We start from the raw sequence: 26,589 nt of genomic DNA on the forward strand, positions 1-26,589 counted from the left end.
CTTCCTCTGCCCTACTCTTTCAAACCGTTCACACCCCCAATGGTTGGGTTGGAGGATTTAGTTGTGGAAGACCTCATTGATCAACACCAGAGAGAATGGGCAGTATCGTTCATGGAGGAGATTTTCACTCAAACGGAAGTCAACATCATTGCCAGCATTCCCTTGAGTGTTAGAGACCGGGAGGACAAGCTAGTTTGGCATTTTGATAAAAAAGGAGTCTATAGTGTCCGTAGTGGGTATCATACTTTTCGGTTCACTGAAAATGCCACTAGCCGCGCCTCTTCATCTGGGAGTTCACTTAGGTTGGCTGATTCTCATTGGACTAGATTGTGGAAGACTCATGTTCCCCCAAAAGTCCGATCCTTTATGTGGAGGGTGCATAGAAATATACTGCCTACAAGAGTCAATTTGGCTCGAAAATGTGTGCAGCTGGATACTAGATGTGTATTTTGCAACAATTATGAAGAGGATGCACTGCATGTTCTAAAAAATTGCAGGAGAATTGAGGAGTATTGGCTATGGGGCCCGCTGCAACTTGAGGTACGTAACCACCCTTCATCTAATGCTCATGCATGGCTTCTGCATGTTTATGATTTGCTGCCCAATCACAAGCTAGAGCTCTTCTTCATGCTTGTTTGGGCAATATGGGTGGAACGTAACAATGTTACTTGGAAGGGGACCTCCTTTTGTCCAGTGAATACTGCTACCTGGGCTACCAAGCTCCTTGAGGACTACCATGCGGCCCATCCGGGGTCACCAAAGAAGAAGTCAAGGCATAAAACTAAGTGGCAGCTGCCACCTCGAGGTAGGCTGAAACTAAATATTGATGGCGCATATCACAGCGCTACTGGTCAAGGGGGTATTGGGGCTCTCATCAGGAATGAAGATGGTGTATGTCTCGCTGCAATTGCACGTCCCTTTCCCCATGCTAGATCCGCCTTTCAGATGGAGTTGGAAGCCATGAGAGCAGTACTTTTACTCATCATTCATCAAGGATTAGTCAATGTTGATATTGAAACTGACTGCTCTTTGGTGATTGCTGCACTCAAAAGTGACACGGAGGACTACTCTGAAGTTGGTTGTATTGTTGAGGATTGCAAAGCATATCTGCATGCAATTTCTTCTACTAATCTATACTCTGTCTATTGTGAAGCAAACGGGGTGGCCCATAGATTGGCACACCTTGCTAGTGTTGATTACTTAGATGATTACTGGTTAGATGAGACTCCTGTGATTATCCGGGATGCTCTCTTTGAGGATTCTTGTACTAGTACTCGAGGTGTAGGTAATATGTCCCCCTCGCTGTACAATCATCCTTCTTATTCTATTAATAATATTTTCGGGCGTGGGGCTGAGCCTCCCAGTTAGGCTGGGTTCCAAACCCCGTTTCAAAAAAATATATATTATACAATAAGTGCATGCGCGCGCGCGCACACACACACACACACACACACACACACACACACACACACATATATATATATATATATATATGCATGTATTGTCTAATATATTAGACAATGCCTACACACACACACACACACACACACACATAGTTAAATATATACTAAATTATTTATTATTTGGAACTAGAGAATATAGGCCCGGATAACCGAGGGCTACCCAGCCCGGGACAAAAAAGCTTGCAAGGCCCGATTTATATGGACATGCATGGATATTGAAATTTATAATGAAGCATAGCCCGGCTCGGCCTGTCATTATATAACAATATTATAAGGCCTGGCCGTTGATGACCCCTACCTTGGGGAATTACTTGAAGAAATAGGAAATTTGGCTAAGCGAAGAATGCTTGATCATTAGTAGGAGTCGGTCCATTAAGCGAATTCCATCCAATTTGATATCAAGGTTGTCTAGGTTAGAAGAAATGTACATGCAAGATAGTTTTAAGGACTGGGGGAGTAAAGTTGAGCGACAAGGAGAAGAAACCAATGTTGGATTTGATGAGTTGATTTGCCTGTCATACTTGAACATTTTGGAGGTTGACATAATCGATGCAAAGTGCTTGCCTGAGAATGTTAGCTTTAAGAGTTAATTTGTTGTAAGTCCAAAACTCACACCCCGTACTGTATGTAGTCCGAATGAATTTTTTTGTTAATCATAGTCCTATGACTCAGCTGCCACATTGGATTTATTTCCTTTTTCTATCTTGCTGACTCAACACCTAAATTTTTCATTCCTAACATACCTTTATTTATTATATTTTGCGCAATAAATAGTAAAAATCAATATATTAATTGTAATCCTAAATTATTGCAATCTTGTTAATGTAAAATTAGCAAATTTAATATGTTGCCTTTAATTTATATTATTAGTTTCTTGATTGAATTCGAATGAGGAATCTATATATATTAAGACATAAGGCCTGCTCACCTAAGGGACAGTTCTTAAGGGACTGTGAGGGACAAGTGAATCTGACGGCTGAAAATAAATGCACAGTTTTAAGTTATTATAATTTCTGCTTTCATATTTAATACATGTGGTTAAGATGCATTTGTCCTTCACAGTCCCTTAAAACTGTCCCTTAGGTGAGCAAATCTGATTAAGACATTATTTTTCCTTGATCTTTCCTATTACGTATTGCCTCCTCCTCCTTCTTTGTTTTTTTTTTCCTACCGAATCATCTCTTTTTTCCTCTCCTTCTTCCATGCATATTGTTTTTTCCAACACATACTTCTCATTTCTTTGGTTATTTCTTTTCTAACATATCTGTAATTTTTGTGTGTCTTCTCCCTTCTAATTAGTTAGGTTTTAGGTCTTACTAACGTGACTTCTTCAATTCGCAGCTACCTTTATTATAGACTTGGTAAAAAGTTTTTGCTTACCTTTGATAAAGGAATTGATCACGGCGTTATAGGTAAGATTTGTCCTAGAATTTGATTAACATTTTTATGTCACATTTACATGCCTTATTTATAGGTAAGATTTCACAAGTTTAAAAAAATTCAAGTTTCTCTATCTCTCTATAATAAGGTTCTCTCATTATCTCCCACTTTCTCTTTCATACTTTTTTTCTTCTAATTAGGTATAGATTCTATATGTACATATTTGTACCTTTTGATTAGATTGGTAATATATTATATGTTTTTTTTTCATGCTTTGTATGTTTGGGTAGGTCAAATCTCTACTATATATCTTTAAATACCTACTATATAGATACAATTGAAGCAATAATGTTTGAATTTTTGTTCTAATGTTTTTCGTCCTATAATGTAGGTATATAAGTATTCGATAAACCTGCATTTTAGGTATATTGATTTCCTAGGAATGCATTTAGTCCTAAATGTTTGAAAATTATTCATTAATGAATTGTAGATTTGGAATATGAATTTGAAATTTAAAATTGAGCTAAAATTGTAATTCAATTAGTAAATTTAGAATTATTTACCTTATCTGGTTCTAAGGGTAAAATGGACTATTAAAAAAAGCAAATGGACAGCAATTAACAAGAAAAGATGCGCGGACTACATCCAACTTTTATATAACAAAAAGGCTTGAATAGAAAAACCTCTAGCTTTAGAGTTAATCCCAACATGGGAGCCTGCATAAATCCCTTATTTTGGAGTTATTTTTTGGATTAATAAGTTGTGATTATAACAAGAGTATTGGTCCTTAACAGAACCATTAACACCTTGCCCAGTTGGTTCAATAGTGTTGTTACCCAGAGAGCCCAGGCACTTGGGTACACAAAGTGCGAAGGCTTAAATAACATTCTAGTGGAATATGACCATGGAAATTTACTCGGACTTGAGTGGCTAGTTATCAAACATTGCTATCAAGTTGTAACTTTAATGGACACAACAACAAGGGTTCCAATCGTGAATAAACCTGTGTTTGAGAATCTCGAACTCTTGTGGGTGATGCAGTTGAATGAGTTGAAAGAGTAGTGTGTTCATGCATTACCACAAGAGTTTCTGGGCAATCTGAAGTATTTGATGGTGGAAAATTGTAGTAAATTGTTGAATCCATTTCTTCCATCAAATTTGTTACCAAGATTGCAAATCTGGAACGACTTGTTATTGGATATGTGAGAAGTGAGGAATATGTGTTTTGGTCAGATGATTTTGGGCAAGAACAAATTGAGTTGCGAAAATTTAGATATCTTAGATTGTATAGTCTACCACAGCTAAAAAACATATGGAGCGGTCCTGCTAGTTATGCAATCTTCCGTAATCTTCAACATTTGGAAGTTAGTGAATGCGGCAAATTGAAATATGTCTTCACATGCATCTGATGTATCTTGAAGTCTTTTGCAATTGAAGATGCTTTTTGTACAGTTCTATAATTGTTTGGAGATGATCATTGGACCAGGCGAGGGAACATTGAATAAAATAATTTTGCCACAGCTCACAAGCTTATATTTGGAGGATCTTTGTGGCTCACAAGCTTCTACACCGGAAATAACGGGATTGAGTGTCCGTCATTGGAAGTCTTAGAGGTATATGTGTGATGCCCCGGAAATTCGTATTTATTTTCCGGAATCTAATTTGTGGTTATTGGACGGTTTCGTGGCTCGTGGATGGAGCGGAAGTGTTTCGGACGAATTTTTATCGGAAAATATGACTTTAGGGGTGGCGCAAAGCTTGACTTTTGATACGTTGAGATTCTCTGAAAACTTCCTTCATGAAAATTGTAGAGCGCGTCGATACGAGTTCGTGGACATGTGGAACGAGTCAATCGGAGTTCGTATGGGGAAGTTATGGCTTTTGGAAGAAGTTTCCATTTTGGTATAACTAGGAATTTTCCGAAATTATTTTCATAATTTCCAAGTTTCCATTTTCGGAAACTCTCATTCTCTCTCTTTTCTCTCTCAGTCGACGCCTTCACTATCTGAGTTTTTCATCTGACCCGACTCGGACCCGGCCGACCCGACCCGACTTTTCCGGCGGTGAAATCTTCCAGATCAGCTCGTCTCGGTCGTCTTCTCCTCCCTCTGGTGTCCTCTAGCAGCGATTCTCCTTCATAGCTGTGCTGCAAGGAGGCAAAGTTTGAGGATTTCGGACCCGACCGGAAATCCTTGTTCCGGTGACGGCACGGCTTCAAGTTTCCTTCTTTGGGTTCGTGGAAGCTTTCTAGATCGATCTGTGGTGTTTGTTTGGATCGATTTACGTGGAAATCGGTTCAACTCGGATTGAGTAAAAATTCAAAGCTTGTGAGGTAGTTTTCGACCCTTTATGCTTGTTTTCTGACTTCGAGCTAGTTATGAAAATTCACAAGCATGCTTAGATGAACATTTTTGATGTTGGGAGTTTTGGGAAATAATGAGTTTTGGCCGGCGGCGGTGCGCCACCGCCTGTGGCGGCGTTCCGGCAGTATTCTGGCCTTCTAGGGGACTGTTTCTGGTATTATATAGATTCTACTCGTTGATACGAGCGTTTCGATATATAATATGCAAATTTTGGAGTTCGAATGGATTTGTTATGATTTTTACCGTTTCATATCGGTGAATTTATTCGATCCGTGAGGATCCGAGCGTTCGATCGACTTGTGGTTTGGACATATCGATTGTAGAAGTATTCCGGAGACATTGGGTGGTCTCGGATGTGGTTTCGCCTCAATTGGCGTCAATTTGGGAATTTTGGTTCGATTTAGGGTTTCGAACGTTTTTCCTTGTGTTTCATTGACTGAATCAAGGCTGTACTTTCCTTAGGTGCTTGACAGAGTGCATTCTGTAAGTAGTCTAGTGGTGTGAAGACGCAGCGGGAGTTTCGAGGTGAGTAATCTCACAAGGTTCATTAATGAACGGAATACCTTTATTTTTTAAAGTTATTTAGTAACTGCAAACTATAGTTGGTATTAGTAGGCATTCCTGAGCAGATGACTACGTATATATATATTTACGTGAAATATATATGTTTTGGTGGTTTGTGGATTTATGAAAACAATAGGCATGAATGATGCGTTTTATGTTTTGGGTGTGGCTTTTGGAAAACAAATGATTGTGGAAATGTTGATTTCGATTTGTTTTGAAAAGCGTTGAGATTTGGGAAAAGCGATGAGATTTGGGTATGAAAACAATATGCATGAATTGATGCTCTTTATTGTTTTGTGTTATGGCTTTTCGGAAAACAATGATTATGGAAATGTTGATTTTGATTGTTTTGAAAAGCGTTGCGATTTGTGTAACATTTTGGGTCCAGTGTGACTCCTTTAATGTTTTATTCCATGGGACTGAAAAGTTCGAGGAATGAAGGTCTATGACCTTGGGCAGAATATCAGGTAATCACGTTTTTAGCCGGACGAGTGGTTACGTTTCAGTTAGAGCTCTAGTCTGTCTGCCATATAGGTAATTCATGGGGTAACGGGAATTGGTTATTGATAACTCATGATATTACGTGTTTTTAGGGAACAAGGTGTGAGTTGCTTCCTTATTAACGGTTTTTAAGGGGACAAGGTGCAAGTTGTTTTCCTTATTAACGATTTGATAGAAATCAAGGTGTGAGTTGCTTTCTATGGTACGATTGATAGAATTCAAGGTGTGAGTTGTTTTCTATGTTATATTTGATAGAAATCAAGTGTGAGTTGCTTTAATTTCTATGTTATATTGATAGAATTCAAGTGTGGGTTGTTTTCTATGGTATGATTTTGGTACAATTGATAGAAACCAATGAGTGAGTTGTTTTCTATGTTTCGTTTTAAAAGGAACCAAGGTGTAAGTTGCTTTCTTTTATTTCGATTTGACAGGAAATTAATGTGAGTTATTCTCCTTTATTTCGTGTTTTAAGGAATCAAAGCGTGAGTTGTTTTCCTTATTTCTGGTGTGAGTTGTGTTAACTGTTTTGAGTTACTCATACGGGCTTGCAAAAGCTTACCGGGTTTGTTGTATGGCAACCCGGTACACTATTCAAACTGTGTAGGGGTTAATCCTGCAGGTTAGGATAATCGTGGTTGAAGCTGAGGTAGCGCCTTTGCAGCTTTACGGTAGGAAGCTATTTCTGTGACCTTACTATTGACAAGGACTTCTGTTGTAGTAAACTCTGAGGAGTATTTACGTTTTATCTTGTTGTTGACAATTTAATTCGTAAGCTTATGTAATATATGACTCTGTGGAGTGGGTCAATATTGACATAGTAGGTTCATGGCATCAATATATGTGTAGTTTAAAGGGAAAAAGTTTCCAGGTGCTTGGTATTGATGGTTGAACGATCACGCATATGTAATTATGAGATTATATATCGATTTTTATTTGTGTTAAAAATCAGGGGCGTGACAATATGATTGCTCACAATTTCCAACCTCTACTTATGACTTCCACAGCAGGAATCGAGTCATAATCCGTACATCCAGATAGCATGCTGGTGAACAATCACATGCTCAAATTGGTCCAAGGTATATATGCTTGTGTTATAAACTTCATTTGCTTTTAATTTTTTTACTATCCTTTTTGGGGAAATTCATTAAAGACCCAATTCTTAAAAAATATAATGGAAAAAACCCCTTTAAAAAAAAAAATTTATTGGAAAAAACTATTATTTCTTTTCAATCTACATCCAATTATTGTCAACTAGGATAAATATTACACTTACGTTTTTCTAAAAACTACACACATTGCCACTAATTAAATCTAATAAATTTAAGTCCACTAGCAAGATTAATGTTCTCTTTAAATACCTTAACTATAGATTTTTTATTGGTCTCATTATTCCAGCAATTTTCCTTAAACTCATCATTATTGCTAGAATTATGGAGCTATTCTTTACATATATATTTTTATCTCTATATATTTTTGAATTCAAAAGTTTTATAGATTTAAATGAATGTGTAATTTACTTTTTGGTAATTTTAACTTTCTATTTTAAATGTAGCTTTTGTATTTGGAAACTCAATTCATTAGTATTAGTTGTTGTTATCGTTGTTTTTTTTTGCAAAACAACTCTAGATGCTTGCTTTTCAACTTGCAACCTGACGTAAAGGTAAGGTTTAATTTTTTAACCTAGCTAATAAGTATTTTTTTTTTTTTAAATTACAACCTAAAGATTAGACACGTATGTTTAGCTAACCTCATTTCTAGGAATTTTCATATCAACCTATTTATTGGAATCATTTTCCACATCAACCTCTTTCTTAGTTATTCTATCATTGCGAGTTGACCATATTTCTTAGGTTGAAAATCTCTAACTTATCCCTAAATGCATATACCTATCTATTAGACAACAATTGAGAATGAACAACCATCAAATTAATATGACAATATACAAAAGACAAAGTTCAAACCTAGAAAAAAAAATACTTTACTATAAGAAAATTCATGGCACAATGACGACAAAAGAAAATATTTAAAAAACTAAATCTCATGAATAACATACCTTATTAGTAGATACCATACTTTTGAAAGCCAAAAATTAGAAAGAGAATATGATCGATCAAATGCATAGGTGGTACACCACAAAAATTTGAACTTCTTTCTTTTGGTCTACAGGAACTAAACTAGTATCTAATAAGAATATAGTTTGAAATCATAGTGCTATATATAAAAGTTTTTCTAAAATTTGAAATCAAAGCATGCACGAGTTAAGCCATAAATCACATACTTGCAAAAATGCTATAATTTAGGCATATATAGATTAGGAAAAAATTTAGTTTACCCCCTGAACTTTGGGCCTAAAATCATACTGGTCCTTAAACTTTTTTTTTAATCAGACTGGTCCCTATTGTAATAACCCCTTTTTTTTAAGTGGAGATTTCTTTTAATAGAAATGGTGCGGCATGTTCCGTGTTTTGAGCAACAAAGGGACGGCTGCATTGCTTTGCTTTGCTTCTTTTGTATATTGAATTAGAATTGGTGGAAGGGGTAGGCAGCACGCAGAAAAGAAAGAAAAAAAAAAATAAACCTCTCTCTCTCTGCCGAAACTAGCAACCAAAACAGAGCATTCCTTCTCCAAGCTTGTTCTCGCTCCACAGGCCTTCGATCGACCCCAGACCACGTTCCACAGCTTCACCTTGATCTTGCGCAGCTGCAGGAGGCAGCCTTACGCCGCAGAACGGTCCGAAACGGCGGCGGAAGTCCGGTTAGTTTTAAGCCCGTTTTAGTTCCAAGCTCGATAACTCGTGCTTCCGGCCACCGATCCTTGCCAAACTGCATCCTCGTGCTTCCCTCAACCTCCTGAAGCCCCCAGAAGCAGCCTTGCATGGCGGCGCATCCCGTAGCAGCAACTACAAGTCAACCCAGCCAAGAACGAGACCGGAACTATCGATCCAAATATCTTGAGCTACAGGACGTCGTTTTGAGTGATTCTTAAACCAGTGAGTTCTTATTGAGTTTCTTAACAACTCTTCAGAAGGAATCGAAGCCTTAAATTGAAGTTTTGACGTCGAAATCGAGCCTTGCCGGATTCTGCAAAATTCAGGAATTTTTCCGACCACCGAAGCTTTCGATCGGTATATCTCGAGCTACAGACCATATTTTTCTGTGATTCTTGAACCAGTGAGTTCTTCTTGAGTTTCTTAACAACTCTTCAGAAGGAATCGAAGCCTTAAATTGACGTTTTTACATCGAATTGGAGCTCGCCGTTTTCTGCAGTTTCTCGCCGGATTCTGGAAATTTTCCAGTCACCTCGACTGTTCTAGGTAATTTCCGACCACTTCCTTTCGTTTTAAGACTTCATGCTAGTTATGAAAGTGGATCAACTCGTCATTTTGAACAAGTTTGTAGTTGACAACTTTTGCATCGGAGGTGGTTGACCGTCGTTGACCGCCGCGTTGACCACCCACTGACCGCCGCTTGTGGCGGCGTATTCGACCATATTTCGAGTTTTTATTATCTAGGTGATGATCTACGCATCCTTACGAGCGTTTTGATATATTACAAGGTCATTTTAGAAAACGTTGATAAATAGTGGATTTATGTTTTGACGTTACTATTTAACGTTTTTACGTTTTATCTTCGGTTTACGATCCGCTAAGATCCGACCGTCAGATTTACTTCAAATTTGAATATGTTGATCGTATGACTGTCCCGATGACTTTGTGTGGTCACGGGCGAAGATCCCACCATTGGATCTTCGTATAATTGTGAAATAGTGATTCGGAAGGCGATTAGTGAGAATCTGACCGTCGGATTTTCGTATAATTTTGAGGAGATGTTTGTTAGAGTGATTCAAGAAGATCTGACCGTTGGATCTTCGTGATAATTTTGGAGGATGATCCTAAGGGCGATCCGTGAGGATCCGACCGTTGGATCATCATATAAATTCGATCTGGCCGTTGGATCATCATTAAATTAGAATCCGACCGTTGGATTTCCGTATATGTGTGGTTTATGAATGATTGCTAAGTTAAGATCGTATCTGACTAGGTGATTGACGGTTTGAGTTAGTGGACGATTGTGGATCGTATTTTGAGCGGAATTGAAGACGCAGCGGGATTATCGAGGTGAGTAAACCTCACGTGGTTCATATTACGAACCGAGTACTTTTAATTAATTTATTTTTTGTCGTCATTGTGTGAACTATAGTTGGTATTAATGGGCATTCCTGTGTGAATGTCTATCTATATATATATTATTTATGTGAAATAATATGTATTGTTGAAATTGTGAGATATTATGTACTGTTATGGTTGTGTTGAGTTTATTGTTGAAAAGCAACAATATTGTGAGAGGTATTAAATTTATTGTTGAGAAACAATAAATTGTTGATTTGTTGAGATATATTGATCTGTGGAGATCAATAGGTCACGGGGGTGACCATGGCATCTATTAGTGAACCACGCCCTTGTACCGGGTAGGTGGAAACTAATAGCATTAAATCGTGAACCACGCCCTCGCGCCGGGTAGGTGGAAACGATCAGTTAGAGCTCTAGTCTGTCTGCCAAATGTTGAGTGACCTTATGAGGGTAACGGGGAGTGACTCATAAAGTGTATAATATTTATATATATATATATATATTTATATGTATATGAGAGTGAGAAAGTGAAGTGGTTTTGTGGTGATCATTGTAATTGTGATGTTTCTACATTTCTATACTTGAGTTAAAGGAAATGTATTTTATTAAATCAACAATTCTTTCTTGTTTACTCATACTGGCTGTAAAAAGCTTACCGGGTTTTGTGTTGTTGCAACTCCCGGTACACTATTCAAATTGTGTAGCGGGTAATCCTACAGGACAGGAGAACCAGGACGGTGATCGTGCGGTTAGAGCAATTGTTAGAGTTTTACAGCAATTGTACGTTGTGAGGTGTGTTATGCTCATTTGAGCTTTACAATATTGCTTGTGAGAGTGAATTGTAATAATGAACTCGAAGTTTCGAGATTTGGATTTTGTAATTGTAATTATTCATGTTTCGGATTTGAATTTATTATTCAAAATTCGGGGCGTGACAGTTTGGTATCAGAGCGTAAGGTACATATTTGGTGATAATCAATACTTCCCGAGTGATGGCCCGTCTGCAGCGGATCCCCATCATATACTCTTCGGTATTGGTATAATCATTGGGTATGTCTTAGTATGGGGTCTAGACAGCGTGTATGTCCGTAGGACGGTAGAGTTGCCTTCTAAGTTTGTATTAGAATAAGTTTAGTTTCCGCGAGTTGTGATCTTCGAGGAATGGAAACCTCCGGATTTAACTCTGATGAGTCAGTGAGGATTGTTTATGGAAATGAGTTTCCGTTTGTATGTAGAAGTGTTTGGTTGAAGGCATGGTGTGAACCTATGCTTGTATCTGATGTGGATACGAGTATTAATTGATAGTAATTTTGCCTTCTTAAGTTGGACATACAGATGCATTTGAATAGATTCTAGACTCATGTGGAGTTGTGAGTAGTGTTGCGGTTAGGGAAGAAATTATTGTGGTTAATTCTTCCATGTGCTTGTAAGTTGTTGAGCAGAGTTTGAGATGCGAGAACGGAGTTTGATCTCGTGTTTGAGTGATTGAGACGAACGACTATATATTTGAGTTCTCTCCGAGTACCTACAATCTTAAGGGCTATTTGAAGTGGGACTAGTGGTAGTTTTGGTATTTCTAAATTTAAATCGAGATCCGAGGAACATGTTTTGTATACGTGGTTGATATTGCGAGCATCATTTTTGATTGATATTTTGCGTTTCACAAAGACAACTGGATTGGAAATTCTCCGTTTGGACACCTTGGTCTGTTGACCTGACTATGACTTGTGGACATAGTTTTATTTAAGTGAAGGAAATTGATTTTGTGAACTAGTTTTCTTAAGTTTTGGATCGTAGTATGGAGTTGGACTGAAGTGAATTTGAGGTTGTTGTGTTTTAAGTTTAAGTAGGCGGGACACTTAAAGTTTTGAAATGGAATTTGATCTTGGTCGGTAATTAATGGGGAGATTTAGAGTCAACTCTCTGTAAATGTTATTAGATGAGGGTGTGTTTCTGTGGTGATGGATTTTAGGAGAAATGGTTAAGTGCAATTTTGGGTATTGATTGTAGTGACAATGTTGGGTATCCATAGTGGTTCAAGTGAATTACTATGCGATATGGAGTTTGATTCGGTTTCTAAATCGTAAATTCATAGGGTATGAATTGTGGTAAGTTTAATGGAGAAATTAATAGAGGAAATGGTTGAGATTTTATAAGATTTGTATGAGTAACTCTAAGGATGTGGGTTTTTCCTAGCTAACTCAGGATGTGTTTAGCTTTATTAAACCCTAATTCTAACGACAAAATTGTTGTGTTTGGTTTGACTCTAAGGATGCTAGCTAGACCTCTGTGCAACTTAATTGATTGTTTGTGATAAATCATTATGATTGATGTGTGCAGCAGAGTTGTCAATGGTTTTGAAAATAGTATTAGGTGACCAAGGTTGATCCTTGGTGTTGTTGTTGGTTTAACAAAAAGAAGAAACGACATGCATGCAATCTTATTGATTTTATATTACAAAAAGGAAAACGAGGACTATGCTATGCTAAGCCTAGTCAGCAGCTCCGGATGGATTGAGGCTGAGCTCAAGAGAAACGTTAGAGCCACTGTTGTAACCGCCTGAGCCACCAGAATAGTAACCAAATGCGCTACCTTCCTCAGAAGTAGTCTTCGGGTTACCAAAGACGTCCTCGCCGTGCACGGGGAACAGAGGAAGAGTTTCAACCTCCTGGTGATCTCCTCCTCGTTGTTGCAGGGATGTTTGTCCTCCTGTTGTGCCAAAAGAGTTGTACTGGTATTAGTGTTGAAGTGTGAGGAAGAATATGAAACAAAATTTAAATCAAGAAATCCTTCATTACCAGTAGAATCGGTGGAACCAAAATTGAGATTAATGGATCTACCATCATTAGTAGAACTAGTGGACCCAAAATTGATGTCAATGGATCCACCAGCTGGCCCAAAATTGATGTCGATGGATCCACCAGCACCAGTAGAACCAGTGGACCCAAAATTGAGATCAATGGATCCACCAGTACCAGGAGAACTAGTTCCCATGGGCACTTGAGCAGCCTGATTGCACCTCTTCATCTGCTTCTCTCGAGCCCTGACATTCTGGAACCAAAAATAAATGTTCTTGCCCTCAACCTGTCCATACTGTTGCAGCTGGAGACAGATCTCGTGAATATGCTCTGTAGTTGGGGTCTTAACTCCCTTGTCGTAGTAAAGATCCTTGAGGATCCTTATTTGATCTGGAGTAGGAACCCACCTGGCACGGCTTCGCCAGAAATCTGTGTTGGCACTACTCCCGGCTGCTTGGTTGTTTCCTCCATCCTCGATTTGTTGCTGGGTTTGTAGCTCCATCAGTTGCAGAGTTCGTGGTTCCATGGTGATGGGTTGAGGGGATGTGAAGATCGAAGAGTAAAGTTGTCGAGTGTTTGAAGGAGTTGTTGTTAAAGGGATTAAGGATGATGATGGTGGGTTAGAGATCTGAAAGTTCAGAGGAAAGATGGGATTGAATCAACTAGATGGGAGAGAAGATCAGAAGAGAAGGATTGAATCGAAGAAGAAATGTTTTGAGTTTTGAAAGAAGAGGAAAGCTGAAGAGTTGGGAGAGAGGGGCTGGAACTCAGGAGAGATTTTCGTTCCTTTGGAGTGAACAGTTGCGCCCTCAGAATGCACCTATTTATAGAGCGAGGTGAGCAGATCTCCACCGTTGGATGGACGATTCCTGTGATTCATTCTACGCGTTGGATTAAAGTCGCCCTGAAACCCGGAAAAGTTGTTGGCGCGTGGAGAGCGTGTAAGGGGACCGAGGGAATCTCGAGGCGCTGTGGCAGACAGCTGTAGCCGAAAGCAGATTTGACTGCCGTAAATCACGGAAGGGATAAGCCGTGACACAAGTGGGCCGTACTTGGGCCTGTCTCGGATCAAGGCATCACTGTAGCTGTGGGTGGAGGCCTGATGGGCCGAGTTTCTGAAACAGTTTTGGATGTTTTGGGCCGAATTGTTGAAACAGTTGAAACAGTTGGTTTAAATAAAAGGATTGGTATGGATAATAACGTGAGCAGCCGTGCTCGAGTGGTTGAGTGTAAAGTACGTGTACAAGAGGTCTGAGGTTCGAACCTCGCCTCTCGTTTATTTTTATTATGTTCGTTTATGACATAATAAGTATAAAATTTGTACACATTATATTAAGCACAGCTTGTGCTCCAGTGGTTGGGGACAAAGGTTTCGTGCAGCAGGTTAAGGTTTCGAACCTTGCCTCTCCCGTTATTTTATTTATGTCGCTTATGACATAATAAATATAACACGTGAGCATATATTAATGAAGGCAGCTCTTGCTTCAGTGGTTGGGAGCAAAACCTTCGTGTTCGAGGTCGGGAGTTCGAACCTTACCTCTTACAAATATTTTTTTATCTCGTATATGCTTGATATACGGATGTATATACGGTATGTACGGTATACATACGTATATACGGTCTGTACGGTATGCATACGTATATACAATTGTACGGTATGCATACGTATATACGGTCTGTACGGTATGCATACGTATATACAGTTATACGGTATGCATACGTATATACGGTCTGTACGGTATGCATACATATATACGGTATGTACAATTTCATACCGTAGCCGAGCTGGAAGTTGGTGGGCCAAATAGTAAGCCCAATTGTTCGGCCCGATTGGTAAGCCCAAATGTTAAGCCCAATTGTTCGGCCCGAATGGTAGGCCCAAATGTTAAACCCAAATTGGTTCGGGCCGGTTCGAAATTTGGATGGTTCCGTTTCTTCGGCCCAAATGGCCAGCCCTAGTGCTGAGCCCAAGGATTGAGTAAGCCCAAGTCATCATCACTGAGTGACATAATTTATTGGCGTGCTTTTTGGAATGAATTGTTTTGAGTGATGCTAATTGAGTGGCGAAACGCTTTGTGGGAATGTTACTGTGCTTGTATGCCAGTACAGGGTGATGATCTATGAGATGATCTATGTGAAGATCTATGTGAGGATCCATGTGAGGATGTTGTGTGAGTTTACGTTTGTGATGAAAGGATTTCGTGGCCATAGGAATGTATTTTTATACAAAGGGCTGTGGCTTTGTAGATTACTACAGTTTTGGGAAAGATGGAGATTCGATGGTTAGGTTAACCGTAATCGAGAGCAATTAACTTGCGCTTAAATTTCGGGACGAAATTTCTTTAAGGGGGGTAGATTGTAATAACCCCTTTTTTTTAAGTGGAGATTTCTTTTAATAGAAATGGTGCGGCATGTTCCGTGTTTTGAGCAACAAAGGGACGGCTGCATTGCTTTGCTTTGCTTCTTTTGTATATTGAATTAGAATTGGTGGAAGGGGTAGGCAGCACGCAGAAAAGAAAGAAAAAAAAAATAAACCTCTCTCTCTCTGCCGAAACTAGCAACCAAAACAGAGCATTCCTTCTCCAAGCTTGTTCTCGCTCCACAGGCCTTCGATCGACCCCAGACCACGTTCCACAGCTTCACCTTGATCTTGCGCAGCTGCAGGAGGCAGCCTTACGCCGCAGAACGGTCCGAAACGGCGGCGGAAGTCCGGTTAGTTTTAAGCCCGTTTTAGTTCCAAGCTCGATAACTCGTGCTTCCGGCCACCGATCCTTGCCAAACTGCATCCTCGTGCTTCCCTCAACCTCCTGAAGCCCCCAGAAGCAGCCTTGCATGGCGGCGCATCCCGTAGCAGCAACTACAAGTCAACCCAGCCAAGAACGAGACCGGAACTATCGATCCAAATATCTTGAGCTACAGGACGTCGTTTTGAGTGATTCTTAAACCAGTGAGTTCTTATTGAGTTTCTTAACAACTCTTCAGAAGGAATCGAAGCCTTAAATTGAAGTTTTGACGTCGAAATCGAGCCTTGCCGGATTCTGCAAAATTCTGGAATTTTTCCGACCACCGAAGCTTTCGATCGGTATATCTCGAGCTACAGACCATATTTTTCTGTGATTCTTGAACCAGTGAGTTCTTCTTGAGTTTCTTAACAACTCTTCAGAAGGAATCGAAGCCTTAAATTGACGTTTTTACGTCGAATTGGAGCTCGCCGTTTTCTGCAGTTTCTCGCCGGATTCTGGAAATTTTCCAGTCACCTCGACTGTTCTAGGTAATTTCCGACCACTTCCTTTCGTTTTAAGACTTCATGCTAGTTATGAAAGTGGATCAACTCGTCATTTTGAACAAGTTTGTAGTTGACAACTTTTGCATCGGAGGTGGTTGAACGTCGTTGACCGCCGCGTTGACCACCCACTGACCGCCGCTTGTGGCGGCGTATTCGACCATATTTCGAGTTTTTATTATCTAGGTGATGATCTACGCATCCTTACGAGCGTTTTGATATATTACAAGGTCATTTTAGAAAACGTTGATAAATAGTGGATTTATGTTTTGACGTTACTATTTAACGTTTTTACGTTTTATCTTCGGTTTACGATCCGCTAAGATCCGACCGTCAGATTTACTTCAAATTTGAATATGTTGATCGTATGACTGTCCCGATGACTTTGTGTGGTCACGGGCGAAGATCCCACCATTGGATCTTCGTATAATTGTGAAATAGTGATTCGGAAGGCGATTCGTGAGAATCTGACCGTCGGATTTTCGTATAATTTTGAGGAGATGTTTGTTAGAGTGATTCAAGAAGATCTGACCGTTGGATCTTCGTGATAATTTTGGAGGATGATCCTAAGGGCGATCCGTGAGGATCCGACCGTTGGATCATCATATAAATTCGATCTGGCCGTTGGATCATCATTAAATTAGAATCCGACCGTTGGATTTCCGTATATGTGTGGTTTATGAATGATTGCTAAGTTAAGATCGTATCTGACTAGGTGATTGACGGTTTGAGTTAGTGGACGATTGTGGATCGTATTTTGAGCGGAATTGAAGACGCAGCGGGATTATCGAGGTGAGTAAACCTCACGTGGTTCATATTACGAACCGAGTACTTTTAATTAATTTATTTTTTGTCGTCATTGTGTGAACTATAGTTGGTATTAATGGGCATTCCTGTGTGAATGTCTATCTATATATATATTATTTATGTGAAATAATATGTATTGTTGAAATTGTGAGATATTATGTACTGTTATGGTTGTGTTGAGTTTATTGTTGAAAAGCAACAATATTGTGAGAGGTATTAAATTTATTGTTGAGAAACAATAAATTGTTGATTTGTTGAGATATATTGATCTGTGGAGATCAATAGGTCACGGGGGTGACCATGGCATCTATTAGTGAACCACGCCCTTGTACCGGGTAGGTGGAAACTAATAGCATTAAATCGTGAACCACGCCCTCGCGCCGGGTAGGTGGAAACGATCAGTTAGAGCTCTAGTCTGTCTGCCAAATGTTGAGTGACCTTATGAGGGTAACGGGGAGTGACTCATAAAGTGTATAATATTTATATATATATATATTTATATGTATATGAGAGTGAGAAAGTGAAGTGGTTTTGTGGTGATCATTGTAATTGTGATGTTTCTACATTTCTATACTTGAGTTAAAGGAAATGTATTTTATTAAATCAACAATTCTTTCTTGTTTACTCATACTGGCTGTAAAAAGCTTACCGGGTTTTGTGTTGTTGCAACTCCCGGTACACTATTCAAATTGTGTAGCGGGTAATCCTACAGGACAGGAGAACCAGGACGGTGATCGTGCGGTTAGAGCAATTGTTAGAGTTTTACAGCAATTGTACGTTGTGAGGTGTGTTATGCTCATTTGAGCTTTACAATATTGCTTGTGAGAGTGAATTGTAATAATGAACTCGAAGTTTCGAGATTTGGATTTTGTAATTGTAATTATTCATGTTTCGGATTTGAATTTATTATTCAAAATTCGGGGCGTGACACCTATACTCTCAAACGACATCACCTGAGTCCAAATTTTGAATCCGGGTCCAAAAATGACGTCAGCTGCTGAGTTGGAGCCGACAAGGGGGCCCACACTTCAGATTTTTAAACCTTGAAGGAGGGCAAAATGGACATTTCCTATTTAATATCATTTTTATTTTTATTTTTTCTCTATATTCTCTCTCTCTCTCTCTCTCTCCCTTTCTCTCTCTCCACTGCGCAGTCCTCTCCCTCCCTCTCTCTCTCCCCTTTATCTCTCTTCACTGCGCATTCCTCATGGCAGAGGCTGCAAAGTCTCCGATCCGATCCCAAATCCTCCAAGATATCCTCCAACTCCTCATTTTTACTAGCCCCTTAACATATGCTCCGCACATGTCAATTGACTTTTATTTTTTATTTTAAATTAAAAAAGTTACAGCAATTTCTCTCATAATTTTGGGGAAGCTTCTCATTTTTTCATGGGAGGTATTGCAATTTTTTTCAAATATGATATACTCTATTGACTATCTTATCCTCATATAGAAATAATTTATTTATTATTATTTATATTATGTGAGGGCATATATGATACTTAAAAAATTTAACATTCTCTCAAGAATTGACTTAATTTTATAAGATATAGAAATAATTTATTTATTAATATTTTATATTATGTGAGGGCATAGTACTTCAAAAGTTTAACCATTCACTTAAACATTGGTTTTTATCTATACTATTATTAAGAGAAGAGGTTTTGTTAGCCAAGATTGAAAATTTTGACAGAAATGACCCTAAAACATTTAAAAACTTTGAGAATTAATTAAATCACAAGGGCCATTATGACAATTGCAAATTATATTTTTATTAACAAAAATAAACAAAATAAATCCTACAAATTCCACTTTTTTCTCCCACTAACTTCTCTCTGCAATAAAATGTTTTCATCCATTATTTTTTTATTTTATTTATTCTGAAAAGAAAAATACTTCTACATGCAGAGCATGTGTAGAGAAATGCTAGTATTATATAAGATAAGCTTTCAGTTTTTTTTTTTCCCTATGTACTAATCACAAATGTCACTCAAACATTGGTTCGTTTCAATTTCAGTTAATTTTCTCAGTGCGATTTGTCGGATTTTTATTCCAAAAAATTCACCCTATATGAACACCATTCGCACGTTATTTTAAACCAAGTAACCAACATGAAGTCATGAAGTATAAAAACAACCAATTGGATAGAACCACTACAATTATAATAAAGATGAATAAGGATGGTAGAGATGGAATTATAATATATTAAGAACTAAAATTATAAATGATGCTCTGCTGTTTTTGGTTTATGACAAAAGAACATAGAACAAGGGCTCTCTATTGTTAATATCTCTTCATCCAGTGGATACTCCCAAGGCATCAGGATTCCTTTGGTTTTATCAACCATTGGTTTTGGAAGCTTTCCCTACTTTTTGTGTCCTTACCGGTAACTTAAGCCCGGTCATTGTTTACTCCGACGGAAAGGATTGATTTCGAAAAGATAAGAGGTCGGTGTTGTTTGGGATAAAACCCTAGACAGCAGTACCACCCTCAATGTGTATTAAGAAAAGAAATAAAGCTGTAAAGATCATTCGTAAGCGCTAATAGGAATTCATAACCTAAAGTTTTAAAGAAGTTCGGATGATAGAGACGAGGAAGAAGGGAAGAATATTGACCAACGAGTAAACTATGCCGAAAAATGAGTTTATAGACAATTTTGATTCATATACCTACTAATAATTTAAACAAGCATTATATGCACAAAATGAGCGACAACTCTAAATAGAGGATATTTTGAATACACCCTTTCTTTACATCCATGGAAGTGATGTACAAACCAGTTCTATGTTGGAATGTAACGTATACATCTAAAAGCTTCATGATAGCCTCATATTTGACCAAAACCTCCTACAGCCCTTCCCTCATAACTAAGCATCATGTTGGGTAGCACGCCTTTGACGGAGACCAACGTCAGCCTCTCGGTCATGAGGAATTAAACCACTGACTTCAAAACTAGAGTCCTGCAATTCAGAGGATGTCCCTGCCTCACTTTGCTTCTCTACAACATCTTCTCCAAAGTTATGAAGCCTACGACCAATTAGATATCGGTCATCACGTATAGAGTTGTGAAGGTTGGTGAACCATACATGGAACCTCTTGGCACAGAAGCACAGCAGACTAAAGCACAGGCATCCTATCCAGGCAAACCGATACACTGCTGAGTTGACTACTAATGGGTAACCGAGCACAGGAAATAACCCTCTGGCAAGTACATAAGGCACGCACAGGGCAGTCAACAACTTCATTATGATTGGGAATACAATCTCTCGGAGCACCCAAAGACCCTGCAGCCTGGAGAAGCCATCTTCCCTCACCCTTTCAAACTTTACGCGCCAGCTTTCATCTACCAATGGCATCATGTGATCCAACATCACCTGCAGAAGTACGTTACAAGCAGCAGCAATAAGTCCGTCATGTATGGAAAGTAATCAATCCCAGATAAACAAGTCCACAAACTATGCAACCAATGTTAACATTCTATAAGAGTAACCATAGATGACTTACCAATCTAGTCCATATCTTGAGAAAAATAAGGCCTAAAGCCCAGTCCTGATACAGCAGGAATACTGGGCTTTCATCAACAGGCACCCGCATCGGCACAATCACCAAAAGCTCAAAAAGCAACCCGATCAATACTGGAATAACAAAAATCTGAAATGGAACAGTACGTTAGAGAAAAACAAACTTTATTATTGTTAAAAGGAAGATATCAAACTTCTTTTTTTCATGTTCAAAAAAGAAAAATAACCCAAATGATTCTTACCCATATTGACAACAGTGCAGAACTCTTAATGACAATGCTACACCACTTCCAGATCTGGCCCAATAGAACTGCAACCCTTTTTGTTCTAATGTGTTCAATAGAATATCTAACTCCAGCTACAGCAGTCCATATTATGTAGCTTCCGATGATGAAAGCATATAAATCTAAGAAAAGGAACAGTTAAAATTTCTGGGCACTCATCTCAAGACTCAAAATTAGGAAACAAGATAATCACAAAAGAAATTACCGTTGCACTTGATGCCATGAGTTATAGGGAGGAAAGGAATGACATTGAAAATTGTTCTTCCCAGTGATGTTGGTACAACTATCAAGGCCGAGTTGAAGACAAGTAAAGTCATCCAAGCCACCACCAACAAGAGGACAATTCGAAGCACAAAGCTATACCTTCTAAAGACAATGACAAAAATGACGTAGTAGAATTAGTTAAAATAATTAAGCAACAAAAGAAAAAAAGAAAAGAAAAAAAGACAAGAATAGTGAATCAAGAACAGCTGCATTAACTCTCAAAATATAACCCAACCAAGAAATTTAAGTTCATCCTTCTATAACATAAGGTAATCTCTACCATCGCATATCAAAGCAGAAGGGTTCTCTCAACTTACTCAGAATCAGATTGTTCATCAGTGTCATACTCCTCGGCAGCATTTGTGTCCCCTGATGCAAGAAGGCCTCGATTTGGTTCATCAGCACCTGGAAGTGCCACCAAAGCCTGATCCTGTAGTCTATCCTGTCTTCCAGGCTCTGCATTTCCATTTTCCTGTCCAACGTTATCCTCAGGTCTGGGCAGTAAGAAATCTGTTAAACCAAGTGCCCAGCCAACTGCCGTAAACCAATAACGGAGCAGGGATTTAATGGTTGCCCGTAATTTGAAATGCTCAATGGCAAATGGAATGCATATTTGAAATAGAAGCATGTCCGCAGGAATTTCAGTAAATGGGTCAGATACCCTGCCAAAGAGGAGAAAAGGGTGCATGTTAGAAACCAAAATGAGAACCCACTAATAAAACTGCAGCTGTAGAACAATAGGTGCCACTGAAACATTAAAGGTTAACTTACGAAATGTCAAGAGGAAAAATGGAAGGTGCCATCCGCATAGCTAGTTTAACTGGTAAAAACACCAGCATCACAATTAAACTCCCATACACGGCAACGGATAACAGGACCCTTCGAGCATGTTTGTGCACAGGATCATCAATGAGATCACGGAAGGGATTGTAGTTTGGATCAGCTGGATCTCTAAGGAAATAAAGAACTCCATTACGCAAAACCTGCAAACATAAAGCATATAAAACAGATGTACACACAAAAGGTGTTCAAAAAAAGCTAAGTGGCATATGCAATGAGATGACAGAGAACAGTACCCCTCGAAGAAGACTGACGAATATGCTTATTTGCAGCATGTATACGATTCCTACAACCCAATGGACCAGGGAGCTAGCTAAAGGAGATGCTGAGAAGAACTGCACCCTGTGAGACATGGACTTCCCAAACATCCTTATAGTACAAACATCCAACCACCATCCACACATTAGTGGGAACACTCCAAGTTCAATGACCAGAAGGAAAGCAACCTTAATCATTGTCATCAAATGCCTCATTGCTGCCAGGAACTGCCTGAAGAGAGATGGAATTGTTTCTGCCATTGAAGCAATGCCATAGAACCTCCCCATAGTCAATGGCTCACCCCTAGTGTACCGAATGAAAGCCACAATGCCAAGGTAGAAGAAAACTAGGGAGAATATAAACATGTATCCAATAGCAAGAGTCGTCACATCAGAGAGCCTTGAAGTTCCAATTGTTGCCCCTTTCAAGAAGTCTGCTGAAAGTGAACTTGCATTATTGTTCGAAACCTCATTCAGTCCACTCATGTTAACTTTCAAGATCTCTGCAACCTGGCCAACCATACCACTTTTTTCGCTATCGGTTGATAAATTTGTTACAGCTGTTAATGCATTCTTCAAAGTCATATTAGCCAGGGAAAGGGCTGATTCAGTGAGTGGCATGACTGTTGACAAAACTGGACCACTAGCGGTGGAGAAAAGCCAAGATAAATGATAGAGTATAATCCGACCTAACGAGAAGGGCACAAATATTACTACACCAAGGAATATCATATTGCTTGCCAGTACCTGCAGAGAATGAAACCATTCAACTTGTTAATACAAATATGACTATTAAAAGGTAAAAGTCTCTTTATAGAGTAGATTGTTAATTCACAACTAGCTGTGACAGATGACCTCAACCAAATAACACAAGCACACACAAATGCATAATTAGTGGAGTGTGATTTCCTCTCTGGAAAATTGAACCTGGAACAACTAGGACATGACTGTTTAGGGACAGGTGTACAGAAACATCAATTAGTGAGAAAATGTGTGTGGGGAGCGCCAGGGGGAGGAAATAAGAATTAAAAATTAAAAGCAACAGAAAAAAGTATAACTTACAGTAAATGCATTTTCCACTAAATGAAATACAGGTCCCTGCATGCCCACAAGCTCGTCAAATGGTACATCCTCTGCACCATCGGCATCGTCTAGACCATCAAACATCTGTTCAACATGAGCCTCAAGACGAGCTGCCTGCATCTCCCAGCGAGCAGCCACATTTTCTGCATTCCTTCTAATCATTTGACCTGCTCCAGCAATCCCTTGTGCTCCAGCAGCATCTTCCCCGTTAGCGTCCCCAACAAAGTTCCTATTAGCTTGTCCAGGAACTCTTCTTACAGGACGAGCACCATTTCTTTCTGCTTCATCTTCTCTGTCAACATCTTGACCTCCAAGCTCACGTAAATGCCTGAAGTAATCCCTCAGAGAAGTGGCTCCGAGAAAAATGAACACAATGCTAGCAGAAAGTAGGAACCCATGCAGACAATCAGTAAGAATGACTGTAGTTGACAGATGACTTAGGAATAATCTCTGAGCTTCACCAAAACTCCTCACGAAAGCCAGCCGCCATATCCAAAATGTAATGAAAGGTATAATGAGGAGCCATACGGAAAGCACAAAACTAAGGCGCAGAAAAAATTGCAGAACATGGCAAGTTTTCATTGCCATCCCAACTACAAACTCCTGAAAAGGAAGCCTAGCAGGTGCATTCTCAGCATATACGGGAGAGAAGGAAAATGGATGTTTGCAAACCTGCAAGGCATATCAAGAAATATTCATGAGTCTAAAACGAGTATGAACATGATAATCTCTCACAAATTGCATGTGAATTTCTTTTTCAAGGAAAAAAGTGAGTCACAACCAAAGTTATGGCTAACAGAATCGAAGCAAATATCAAACTAATCAGGTGCATTTAATAGAACAAGTGGTCCAAAAAAAAACTCCAAAGGAGAACCTTCTAATTAGCCCAAAAAAAAAAAAAAAAAAAACTCCTCAACAAACTCGCATTGCCACACGATATGATATCAACACGCACAATTTTAGACTGACACAGGGGATGGCCTTCTAGTTTCGACTATGAGAATAATGTTCAACAGTTCAACTTATTAAAAGCAGAAAAAGAAGTGGTATGTTCAAGTCAATGTATTCTTCTCAATCTTACAGAGACTGTAACACATTTTCTTCCAAAAGATGATTATAAAAACTCAAAAGAATTCCACGGTATTGGTCTTTTCTCTTCTTTTTCTTTGCAATAAAACATTCCACGCAACAAACCAAAAAAAGAAAAAGGCAACCCCAATTACACTATCATACAATCATATTCGGTTCTTGTTTCTTAAGGTAGATCTAACACATCCAAACTATAACATGATTATGAACTAACAGGAAAACTTAACACACAGGCTTCTTTACAAAATTCCCTTTTGGGACGCCATTTTTAGATTAGTACAAGTGCATTATTGTTTGCGGTTGACTATCGCTTCAGGAGGAGGTAAAACACAATGATGATTCCAACAAGAAATGCATCTCATGGAGCACAAAAGAATCAGGCTTTTATGGAAAATCCATGTCGATACGCCATCTCTAGATTAGCTCCACCGTTTAATTGTCTCTAATGCACTCATACGCCACTGTTCACTACAAAGGAACCACAAAAAAAAAAAAAACCTAATTCCCTTTCTAATTAACCATGATCATCAAGAAATTCACCACCAGCTCTCAACACGACACCGTTTCAGCTTTAAAAAAAAACCCTAGAACCCTAACCTAATTGCCAATCAGAGACGCAAAAAATTCACACCTGATTCGAAAAATTTAAAATCCAAACAGAGAGAGGGATAGAGAGATTCGAACCTCGCATTGGCGAGCATTACTGTGATTGAGCCACTGAAGGAGACAATCCTGGTGCACGAACTTGATGCTTCCGCTACACGCGCATGGATACCTGAGCGGGTTATCGGCGTCGCCAGGGTTCCTACAGATCCGGCACACGTCCTCCTCCTCCTCCTCATCGTCGTACTTCGCCGCCACCGACGACGTCGACACGTTCGCCTCGTTGTTGCTCTCCGACGGCGCCGTTTTGACGGTGCCTGGCGGCGACGCGGCGCCGTTTGGGACGTCCCAGTCAGGTAACTTTGGCGGCGCCGGGACGATCTCCATGGGTCGGGTCAGGGGGTCCGAATCCGGGGCGGCTTTGGTGATCGATGGTTCCTCGGTCTGCGCTCTCGAATTGGATTTTGAGGGGGTTGGTTCGTGGGAAGAAGGAGATGGGTGAGTGCGGGGATTTTTATTCTTGGATTCCTGTAATGCCCCTGGTCGGCGGGGTTGTGTCCCCATGCGGTCTTTATGAGGGTGGGGGGTAGGTCCGTTATTTTGCCCCACAGTAATGACGTGTACGCGGGTAAAGAGAGTGGAGGTTGTTTGCTGGGAACCTTCTCAAAGTTCCAATCCCGTCACATCACGAGAGTTCTGTTTTTGAGGCCTCATTTGTGAAAATAAACTTCGGTTAATGGGCTCTCGTTTATGAACTCTTTTGGTCCATTCCAAATCAATCAAAGTTGATAAAAGAAAGATTTAAATCTAAAGTAAACTAGATCTGTTTTTTTTTTTTACTAGATCTTAGATTGGACTAAAGGTGCAATTTTGAAGATTAAATCGGATCGGATCGGATCTTCCTCCTTCTTTTTCAATTTAGTACAACTGCGCAACGGTATTTGGGCCTCACGGTTCCGAACTTCCAACAACTTGTGAGCCTTTCACAGTTTCTGGTTTTATAAAATAGAAGTTTATAAAAATATAAATAAAAAGGAAGATAAATTGTGAAGTGCGTTAAAGAAATACACGAGTATATGTCCAATCTCTCATGATGAGTTATGAGCACCGTCGTTACAGGCAATCATTGATGCCCAAAGTTGTGTTAGACTTTCAAGTGTTTTTGCTCTTTTGTTTTAGATGGTGTAAGCTGTATTTTTGATAATATATCTAAAAGAGGCTTAAACATGATTAAGATGCATTGAAGGAGATTGGACCTTAAACCAAAGCCATATATTTTGACAAATCGCCTCATAAAAATAAAGTAAGAGACAATAAAAATTAGTGTTCTAAAAATTCCCTCCCACCTAGCCCAGTATC

At 39.2% G+C, this 26,589-nt stretch overlaps 1 protein-coding gene across 2 annotated transcripts; it reads right to left on the reverse strand.

Moving 5' to 3' along the window:
* Positions 1–19,887: 19,887 nt before the first annotated feature.
* LOC133741266 (probable E3 ubiquitin ligase SUD1) lies at positions 19,888–25,778 on the reverse strand. Of its 2 annotated transcripts, none has more exons than XM_062169199.1 (9): positions 25,312–25,778; positions 23,518–24,210; positions 22,435–23,202; positions 22,130–22,341; positions 21,676–22,020; positions 21,300–21,457; positions 21,053–21,216; positions 20,794–20,940; positions 19,888–20,663 (listed from the first exon to the last, which is right to left on the reverse strand). In XM_062169199.1, exons 1-9 carry the CDS (start codon positions 25,615–25,617, stop codon positions 20,157–20,159), a joined length of 3,300 nt encoding a protein of 1,099 aa, XP_062025183.1. In that variant the 5' UTR covers positions 25,618–25,778; the 3' UTR covers positions 19,888–20,156. The 2 variants fall into 2 exon arrangements, with proteins under 2 accessions (XP_062025183.1, XP_062025182.1); XM_062169198.1 differs by having other exon boundaries at positions 21,300–21,460; positions 25,312–25,777.
* Between the last annotated feature and the right edge of the window lie 811 nt (positions 25,779–26,589).

The sequence above is a fragment of the Rosa rugosa genome, chromosome 3 (assembly GCF_958449725.1).
Source record: "Rosa rugosa chromosome 3, drRosRugo1.1, whole genome shotgun sequence".
Taxonomy (NCBI): domain Eukaryota; kingdom Viridiplantae; phylum Streptophyta; class Magnoliopsida; order Rosales; family Rosaceae; genus Rosa; species Rosa rugosa.